The 10,703-nt window shown below is 36.6% G+C and overlaps 2 protein-coding genes across 3 annotated transcripts; one reads left to right on the forward strand and one right to left on the reverse strand.

The window, feature by feature from the left end:
* Positions 1-408: 408 nt before the first annotated feature.
* On the forward strand, positions 409-4,723 carry LOC307161352 (uncharacterized protein). Its single transcript, XM_079876001.1, has 4 exons — positions 409-551; positions 765-845; positions 1,237-1,334; positions 3,935-4,723. The coding sequence occupies exons 1-4, from the start codon at positions 488-490 to the stop codon at positions 4,007-4,009; spliced, it is 318 nt and encodes a 105-aa protein (XP_079732127.1). The 5' UTR covers positions 409-487; the 3' UTR covers positions 4,010-4,723.
* Positions 4,598-8,275, reverse strand: LOC307161351 (uncharacterized protein). 2 transcript variants are annotated; one of them, XM_079875999.1, is made up of 5 exons: positions 7,955-8,275; positions 5,779-5,887; positions 5,444-5,560; positions 5,076-5,154; positions 4,598-4,989 (listed from the first exon to the last, which is right to left on the reverse strand). In XM_079875999.1, the coding sequence occupies exons 1-5, from the start codon at positions 8,050-8,052 to the stop codon at positions 4,898-4,900; spliced, it is 495 nt and encodes a 164-aa protein (XP_079732125.1). In that variant the 5' UTR covers positions 8,053-8,275; the 3' UTR covers positions 4,598-4,897. The 2 variants fall into 2 exon arrangements, with proteins under 2 accessions (XP_079732125.1, XP_079732126.1); XM_079876000.1 differs by lacking the exon at positions 7,955-8,275 and adding an exon at positions 7,702-7,720 and having other exon boundaries at positions 4,604-4,989.
* Positions 8,276-10,703: the final 2,428 nt, after the last annotated feature.

Below are 10,703 nucleotides of genomic sequence, written 5' to 3' on the forward strand. Positions count from 1 at the left end.
TTCATACAACACAGTTATTTTAAATTGTAAGTAAATTTCACATTATTACTTTTTTTACTGTAATTTTGACCAACTAAATTCAGCCAAATAGACTTCTTTCTAAAACATTAAAAAGTCTTAATCATTCCAAACTTTTGACCAGTAGTGGAGACTTTTTTTTCCTTGAAAAATTATAACCGCAGGTCTCGTTTCATTTCGATACTTATGATTGTGTTATGTGGCAGCAACAAAGAAAGAAACAATAAAACCCTACATTCATTAAATGTTTTTGCCCACGATGAATTGAAAGAAAAGAACGAATAACTTCCTTCTACGGCCCATTGTGTTTGTTTTGGGAACGCTGGGGTGTGTCCAGTCTCTCTATTGATAGAAACCCATGAGACTGACACTTCAATCAACGCCCTCATACAGCCTTAAAACCTGAAGAGCCACTGACCGTATCCATACACGCTCCTCCAAAAGGATCATTTGCAGAACCAAGGAGAAAATGTTCCACTTCATCTTGTTTGTTGGATTTCTGTGTTTTTCTGTGGGAGAATCCAGCTCTACTGGTAAGTGACTGATCAAACTCTTACAGCTTCTCAAAATGACAAAAATACTGAAGACATTCAGGTCATTACCCTTTCAACAGGCTTACTGATTCAGTTCACGAAAGAATGTTTTATGATAAATATGAAATATTGCCCTTTTCATTTATATATTCACTCAAAAAACCTGTTCTGTTTGATTAATAATGGTGATTGTGTGTTTAATGGAACTCACAGGTGCTCCTACAACCACAGAATTGACATCAGAAACATCAGAAAGCTCGACAATGACTTCTGAGCCATCAACACCGCAGCCTGGTATAGTTCCATATTTTGCTAGCCTTGTTTGTTTAATATAACAAATCAATTTTAATCAGACTACATTGTGTCAGTTGACTCAGCTGTGGATTTCACATAAACTTGTTAGTAGTGAACTTTAGTTTAAAGGGATAGTTCAACCAGAAAAAAAAGTCTGTCATTACTCACTTTGGAACACAAAAGAAAAGAAGAAAAATGATAAACTGTTTAAAAATGTCCATGAGTTCCAAAACAACAGTAGACTGACTTTGAAACAAAGTCATACAGATTTGGAATGACATTAAAGTGAGTGAATTATGATGGAACTTTAATTTTTTGGGGGTGAAATATTGCTTTATTGCAATTTGGAGATTCGTTACATTTGTAATATATTTTCTCATACTGTATATAGGCCCTTCAATAATTACTGGTTTGAGGGTAGCTGTCAAATCTGTGGTGGATCTGTCCAGTAACCCTTATTCACCTGAGATGCTGCTCCTTGTCCGTCAGGTAATTCTTTATTCTCGTCACCTTTATAAAAGTATATCCTATAGAACAGGGTTCACCAATCTCGGTCCTGGAGGGCCGCTGTCCTGCAGAGTTTAGCTCCAACCAGCTCCAACACACCTGTTTTAAAGTTTCTAGTATGCCTAGTGAGACCTTGATTAGCTGGTTCAGGTGTGTTTAATTGGGGTTGGAGCTAAACTCTGCAGGACAGCGGCCCTCCAGGACCGAGATTGGTGAACCCTGCTATAGAATATAAAGTATTACAGTCAGTTGCCCAGAATTATTTTCACACATAAAGTGGCAGTTGCAATTCTTTTTTTCCCTATCGTGACGTATATCCTATTGAAACGGGTTCTCCAACAAGAATTTTTTTTAGCCCTTTTGCCACTCAGTCCGGCTGAGGGGGGCGTATTCCGGCGGGAAAGTGACGTCAATACATACCCTCTATATTCCATAAAACATGGAAGTGTCCATTTTGATTTCATGGTGACTTTAAAGGTGAGGCCACATTAGTGAAAACTGACAGGGAAAGAAAAGTGTGTGAAGTATGATATGTATGAAGTTATGAAGCACTTTCAACCCTAGCAGCTTTCTGTTGGTCAACTCGGCGTATTCTTGTGACCAACTTGATTCTGATCTATTGAAATGACTTGCTTTCGGATTCGTAATAATTTGTTAAACTAATCTCGTAATTTTTTGGTATTTTTAGGGGCCAAGCACCGAACGTGCGGAGGCACCTATTGTATCTGTTGGCGATCTTATTATTATTCTTCCATTTCTTCTTCTTCTTCCGCTCTGGGACAGCCCATAGAACCGCTTACGAGAAAGTTATGAAATTTGGCACACTGATAGAGGACAGTCTGAACAGTCACCATAGCAAATTTGTAGTCTCCAACTCAATCCCTCTAGCGCCACCAACTGTCTAAAGTTGCACACATGTTTATGCTAATAACTTTTGAATCATAATGAAACAAAATTCTTTCTTCATTTGATTCCTTAGCTCAAGACGATTCGATTGCACCCTGCGACGTCATTTTCCGTCATGAAAATTTGTCTGCCATTTTGAATTATCCGAAAAACCTACTTTTTCAAACTCCTCCCAGGCCGTTGCTCATGTTGATGGAATTCATGTTGATTCGTCAAACCATTCTCGAATACCGCACAAACTAATTTTACGTAGCGCTTGTGAAAACAGACGTAAGGCTATATTAATAGTTAAGTGGCATAAAAATGCAAACAAAGTCAGGTGTGGGTAATTTTTTATATGTTTATACATATAAATGTCTATAACTTCAAAACGAAATGAGATATTTTCACCAAATTTGACACAAATATGTATGGGCTCACTCTGAGGACACAAAAAAAAATTGTGGGATTGTACCTCTTGTTGGCGCTATATAGAGCAAAACATGAAATTGCCATTGACTTCAATACAGTATTGTGATATAAAATGTTATACTTTATGAACGCATTAGCGTATCATTACGAAACTCGGTATGAGTCATTGGCATCATGCCTTGAAGGTACTTAAAAACCTTGCGGTAAAACATTTATAACGAAATTTAAAAAAATGCTAATAGCTTTTGAATAAATTTGCGTATTGTAATGACACTGGTCTTAATAGATTCCTTGGGTTATGCCAAAAACATAGATATCAATTTTTCCATAGTCAGCCAAACTTCCTGTCCGCCATCTTTATTTACTTTAAAACCTACTTTTTAGAACCTCTCCTAGACCGTTCATCCGATTTTCACCAAAATCGAATCGTATCATCTCCAGACTGTGCCGAGTAAAAGTTATGGATTGCGACGAAACCGTTTTCGTATACCACAGCAGCAAAGTTGAGGCATGATGCCAAAATGACTATTCAGGCTTTATATCTGCAATGCCTTGACATATTGACACCAAACTTTGTATGTGTCATTGTCACTTCACTCTGACCACATCACATCGATTTCATAACCACGCCACCTACAGGTTGAAAGTGCTAAACCATTAAGGCATATTTTTAGTTACTGTATGTGATTTTTTCAGCCATTTTGCCTAAATTCATCTTTAAATGTCTTTAATTGCTCCTTGCTGCAGTTGGTCTGACACTCCCAGCCATGTTGGCATGTCTTGTCGTCTGCTTGCGCTTGGCCCCGATAATTGCTGCTTGCAGCTATATTTATTTTTGTTTTCATCACACTTTGTTAATTTGCCAAATGGAAACGCAACAAATCCAAAATGGATTTAACAGCTTGAATATTTGATCTCTACATGGGCAGGAATGAAACGCCCCTTTCCGCTGGTGGGTCAACCAAACATCAAACCGTGAAAGAAAGATAGCACATTTTAAAACAAAACATTTCACAAAAAGACATTAATTAGGCACATCTCCTGGGCATTTAGAAGATAACTGACTTTATAGCCTACATCAGCTAAATATCACAAATACAATGGTTATTAATATTTACTTTTGAATGGCTCATTATATTAAATTGAATATTTCTTATTTGTACTGTATAACTTTTCATTGTTTAAGTGTTTGCACTGATATGAATAGGCTATTAAACATCAAATTAGGCCTCAATGAAGTTCTATAATGCTCTCTGTCCTTTCAGATCGAAAGTTTCATTCCTTTTCAACAAAGAGCAACGACGTCCATCACAGTGAGAAAAGTCCAGAGAAGCTCCTAGAAATCCTATTAATGTTGTCAGCTATAGTGCTATAGTATTCAAATTGTTAGTATGGTCAAGTTATAACTATGGTTTTGTTCTTTGTGTATATGCACTGATCTATATAATGACTATATAATTCGATATAGATCAGTGTGTATATGTCTTTTCAGAGCATTTAATCGTGTGTCATTTTATACAGTAAGATATGCTGTTGTGAATCAAATGCCATTCAGCTCTGGACAGCAAATAAACAGTTTTGTTTCAGATAACAGATTTTATTTTTGTTTTATTTTATATATTTTTGTTTGTTTATTAGGTCTGTCTTATTTGATCATAATTTGGTTTCTATGTATTTCTCAGATCGCATTTACATTACATTTACTGAAGAAACAAACTTGCCACCATGATGCTAAAGTGTTCTTTGTGGTTGCCAGGGTGTTGCTCTGTGGTTGCTAAGCTAATTTTGGGTGGTAACTTGGTGGTTGTTTACAAATCAAAATCCAACCTGCAAGTCCCTTATAAACCTCCCTCCTACACTGGAAGTATGGTATTGGATATTTTTTACAATGACAATGGAGAAATTTGGAACAAAAACAATACTTTAAAAATGGTGCAATTCAACAACTCTTTTTATTGTTTATGTGCAGTTTTGTGTGCACATCCCACACACCCTAATTGGGCTCAGGTGCAAGACAACAGAAGTAACAATAATTGAAAAAAGAAACGATAAAACAGTAATGCATTTTGCTGATCATGTCAAGCATTAGTAACAACAAATAGCTATAGAACAGTATATGAGTGATTGGAGAAATACTAAAAGCTTCACTTGGAGAATAAAGAGCAATTCATTAATGTTCCGTGGTCTTTGTCAGTGTATTAAATCATATCAAAGACTGACAGATCTCATCAGTAGATGGTGCAGTTGGCGGTCGAGTACTCCAGACAGATCCATTCATTGGTGTACATCTTATAGCCCTCAGCATCCACCAGCCCGCTGCCTGCAAATGCACACAAAACACTGCATGACTACACAAGAAAAAGCTATATTTATCAAAGCCATCATAGCATGAAGTCTCAGTCTCACCCTCCACGAGGTTGTAGAGGGTGCAGTAGGTTGTGCCGTTGTCTTCCAGCCTGGCCCACGCTTTTGAGATGGCATATCCCTGTGGCAGTGGCAAAAAGGAGAAAAAAAAAAGGGAAGCCAAAAGTATGAAAATCCCTGAGAAGGAATAGTTAGCTACTTCGTGCTTCAGCAGTTTTCAAAAGAGAGAAAATAGCAGACATCAAGATTTTAGGTTATATAGAAAGCCAAACATCATAAATATCATTGGGAATGTCGAGTTCTTGCGTGACCAGACAAGTCTAGCAATACATATTTATTGTTATTAACCCCACTATCTCCCATTTGTTCTTGATGTTCTGAAATGAAACATTGGAAGCAGGGCATTTTACCGTCACTCTACAGACAGATTCTTCGGTTGCCACTAGGTGAAAGGTCAGATCCTGCTTGCTGGTCCACTGTCTGGAGGTGTGTTTGGCTACGATGTGGAAAGGTGTGGCAGAAACCAGCTGAAGAAGACAACAGTTCACTAGATTTGTAAATATACTGTTGTCAGACTCCTTGTGCATACACAAATCTCAAATGGATTATTACAATAAATGGCAAAAAGACCAAAAACAAATGGATGTTTTTGTGAAAACACTTGCATGCCTAAAACTTTTGCATACTCAACCTGTCAATACAAGTTTAATACGTAGGATTAAATATAGCAAACAGTTGCACTTACTTCGTACAGGCATCTCTGTCCAACAGTCATACAGCCAGACATGCCCCTCCACTCCTTGATCTGGTTCACCAGACTCACAAAAACGTCCTGGCACGGGATCCCGAAGAGCCTGGCGAATAATCAGAGAGCTTTCAATGCAATGTCATGTGGTTCTAGGTGGCGTGAATTTGTAAATTGGATTGTGGATCTGGTGCGTGACTAAAAGGACAGAATTCAGACATACTTGCATCATGCATATCAAATGATCTTTATGAAAGTGTACAGTATGTGGAGGGTCAGTCACTGTGAAAAATGTGCATGGATGATAGAGATAAAAGATCAAAGCCTTGTGATGCTAGACATAAGTTTACCATTTGTCTTGGTTTTTATGCAGCTCAATCATAAGATTGTTGATTTGTCTTAGTAAGAGTGTAATTAAACCTTTTTTTTTTTTTTTTTCAAATATCATCAACAATGTAAAATTAACTGGAATCTGCAGAAAAATGCTGTAACTTTCTCAGACTTTTACTCAACTTCATTTTAAACAACATCTATTATTTTATCATTTAAGCCCCCTTTTTTCTTGTGAAATATTTTGCTTGAAAAATTGTGCATACATTTTTTTTAGATATTTTGTGACGTTCATTCATTCTGAAGCATAAGTGTCCAAATACTTTTTAAGGTCACTATATAAAATATATCTATATATGCTATTGTTAGTCAGTATATAGCTAAAAACAACATTCTCAAATTATGAAGTACTTTAGACTCCAAAGTAAAACAATTAAATACAGAACAACATGATTGAAATACAACAGTAGTGTAAAATTTGCCTCGTAATAACAAGCCTCTGTGTATACTTAACATTAAAGTTTTTTCCCCTCCAAAATTCTTACTAATATGTCGAATAGTATTTTTTAATGAGCTTTTATTTTTATATTTTCATTTTTAGTTTGTTTTAGTAATTTTGTTGTCAAATTTAGTCAAAATGTTTGTCCTTGTTACAGTGTAGGTATACAATTAAGTACTGAGTAATATTAATTAATTTTAAAATTAAGTATTAAGTTATATGAATCAAAAGCGTGTACTATAGGGTTAGAGTTAAGAATGTGCTTTGGTTTAGGGTTAGTTGTAATTCTGCATAATTTAGTGTTATTACTATACTAAGAATATGTAAAGTGTAACAAGGACACTGAAGTAGTGTTATCATATATATATATATATAGTTTGAGACATTTGAAACTTCATCTTAAACTTAGATTTCCATCTAATATTTATATTTTATTTTATTTCAGTAAGCAAAACTATTTTTAGTCAACAATAGATATACCTATCGTGATAGTATTGTACATTAAGTTATACTGATGTTACATTTATTAAGTGTTAGACTATTTATACGGCGTGAGTTCGACGCAGAAATATAAATTGGGCTTGATACTGATAACCACACATACAATCTTAAAGCCCGATCACACTACGGACGGTAATGATAAAGACATAGTTCTAAAAGAGTCCACACTACAACAATAACGAAAATAGCACAGAGAAACGATATCGTTGGAATGACTATCAGAGCGATATTCCCAGACATTGGAACAGTAAAAATATTGAGAGCCAATCAGAATCCACCAGACTTGAAAGAGCTCGAGCATTTAAAGTGACCGACGACAAAACTGCTCGCACACTTGAATAAACAGAACGTTTTGTCTGCAGGTGTGGATGCTAATATAGACCTTATTCAGAGCAGCGCCGTGACAGGTATGAAAGCGAGGCTGAGAGGGATAGACAGACTTACCATGTTTTCAATGGCATCAGCTGTAAAGCTATATAAAGCTGTATAAAGCTCCTAGATTATTTATCATTTTCCACAGGCTCATATTACCTGTTTTTTTTTTTCGTCTACTGAAATTCCGTCAAAAACACATTAAATACCAGTACAACAACATGTAGCCTCGCTTTCATTCCCGTTAAAAATCAAAGATGGCGCTGCTGTGAATAAGGTCTAGTTATTGTTTTTGTCATCACTCTTTGTGTGAACGGGCCTTTACCATGTGACTGACAAGGAATGACCCACTTACTTTTTATTACACCTCTACGAGTGCAAATGCACTGACAGCAGCTGAAACAATCTTTCCAATATGTGTGCACAAAGAAAAATTTCAATAAAATAAAATTCTCCAGTCAAGCGGCATCTTACCATATGATTCTGCACTGAGCGTGGAGCGGTTCTCCAGTTGCCATCAGAGTGAACCCCAGGGTCAGGGTGAGAGCCAGAAGCAACGTTCTTGTTTGCATGGTGAAGATTTCTCAGAGGTCTGTGCGTCCTGGCGATGAACAGACAGAGACGTGCTTGAGTTTTATAGTGCGCTCAGATGGGAAGTGGAGCCACAGCATTGATTAGCAAAGCCCACGTCTCGTGAGCTCCAGAAACTGAAGCGTTTGGCCATTAAATGTGGGCCCTTCTGTCTAATTAGAGATGCCATACATGTGTTAGGCTGTTGTAAGTCATCTGATCTGTGTTTGACACAGATTTGTGCTCTGTTTGAGTGTGTTTAAAGGCTGTTTAGTAATATGTGTAACTTCTGAGGGATGATATGCCTTTTATTTATGCTGTACACACAAAGACAGACACAAACAGCCCTTCATTTCTATGAACTATTTGAAACAGTAAGATATTCATGTAGTAATTTCAAAAAGATTCTGGTGTAGACAGCAACAACTGGACAAAAGTCTTTGTATCAAATATGATGAGCTGTAAATGTATTCAGTGTGTACTGTTCAAAAGTTTGTGGTCGGTAAGTTTTTATTACTTTTATTCAGCAAGGATGCATGCATTGATCTAAAGGGACATTAAGGGCATTTATAATGTTATAAAAGATTTCTATTTTAAGTTAATTCTGGTTTTTTTTTTTTTTTTTTTTTACTTTCTGTTCATCAAAGAATCCTGAAAAAAAAAAGATTCTCATGCTATCCATAAACATTTTAAGTGGCACAATTGATTTCAACATGGATGATAATAATAATAATAAGTGTTTCTTTAGCAGCAAATCATCATCTGTGACCCTGGATCACAAAACCAGTCACAAGTCGCACATGTATATTTTTGGCAATAGCCAACAATACATTGTATGGGTCAAAATTATCGATTTTTATTTTATGCCAAAAATCATTAGGATATTAAGTAAAGATCATGTTCCATGAAGATATTTTGTACATTTCCAACCGTAAATTTATAAAACAATTATTTTTGTGAGTGAATGCAGCACAATCGCGAACATAAATGTAGAACTTTAAAGGCCATTTTCTCAATGTTTAAATTTTTTTGCACCCTCAGATTCCACATTTTTATCTCGGCCAAATATTGTCCTATCCTAACAAACCATACATCAATGGAAAGCCTATTTATTCAGTTTTCAGATGATACAACTCAATTTCAAAGAACTGACCCATGTGACTGTGGTCCAGGGTCACATATTAGAATGATTTCTGAAGGATCATGTGACACTGAAGACTGGAGTAAATGATGCTGAAAATTGAATAAATGACATTATTCAATATATTAAACTGAAAAGTTTTTTTGTAAAATTTTGAAATAATTAGTTATATATCACAATATTACTGTCAAATGCAGCCTTAGTGAGCATATAAGAGACAAACATTGAACAATCTTACCAACCCCAAACTTTTGAACGGTGTCTATGAATACAAATGTATAGGCCTATATGCATTTTTTACATGCAGTTACATAAAAGGTACATATTACAATGGTACATTGCCGAGAAAGGCAGTAATGTAGCGTGAGGCAGCAGACTCGGCACGCAATGCTGCTTGTGGGAATGCAGTCAGTTTTGACTGCAAAAGAAGAAGAATAATTTGATTGGATGTAATGTATTTGAACTTTTACGGCATTACCATTTTCCTGTTTTAAGACAAGAGGATGAATTCTGAATTAGGAATGCATGCTTGGTTTTAATGCTATTTTAAGATGGGGTAGAATTAAATGAACAGTAAAGATCAGCGTTTTGTTTGTGTACACCCCCAGGGATACAGGTACCCTTACAAGAAAATGTGATTCATCAGACCAGGCAACCTTCTTCAATTGCTCTATGATCCAGTTCTGACGCTCACATGCCCATTTTAGGGGTCAGGGGTCATCATGGGCACTGACCAGTCTGAGGCTACACATCCACATGTGCAGCAAACTGTGATGTGCTGTGTGTTGTGACACCTTTCTATCATGGGCGGCATTACGTTTTTCAGCAATCTGAACTCTCCTGTGTGATCGGACCAGATGAGCTAACCTTTGCTCCTCATGTGCATCAGTGAACCCCGGGCGCCCAGAACCTATTCAACGATGCTGGTCCAACGGTTGTTCTTCCTCGCACCACTTTTGGTTGGTACTAACCACTACATACACTCTAAAAATGCTTGGTTGTTTCAACCCATGTTTGGGTCAAATATGGACAAACCCCAAACCCAATTGTTGGTTGCAATTTTTTTTATTACATTTTTAAACCCAACAGTGGGGTTTGTCCATATCTGACCCAAACAAGTCACCCAGTCGTCTAGCTCAGTGGTTTTCAGTCCTTGTCCTGGGGATTCACCGCTCTGCACATTTTGTATGTCTCTCTTAAAGGAGAACTCCGGTCAATTTTAACATTGAGCTAATTTTTTTGTAAATTTGGAGTGCTGTCAGTACAGAGAACAACGACAAAAATCGGTGTTGCCTACACCGTGTTATCCTCTTTTTAAAATTTGCACCCTGTTGACTTCAATGGGGCAAGTTTTAAACCTGCTTTTAGCCTCTTAACATCCTTGATGTGTCATTACAAGTGCCCAGCCATGTGAGTGATTCCTTCAGAGTGAACACGAGTGAATCTGACTGCAGTAGATGTGAAAGAAATGGATAAAAATGATGTTAATTCAGCCAGCGCACATACCTGTAT

The sequence above is a fragment of the Squalius cephalus genome (assembly GCF_949319135.1).
Source record: "Squalius cephalus genome assembly, chromosome: 7".
Taxonomy (NCBI): domain Eukaryota; kingdom Metazoa; phylum Chordata; class Actinopteri; order Cypriniformes; family Leuciscidae; genus Squalius; species Squalius cephalus.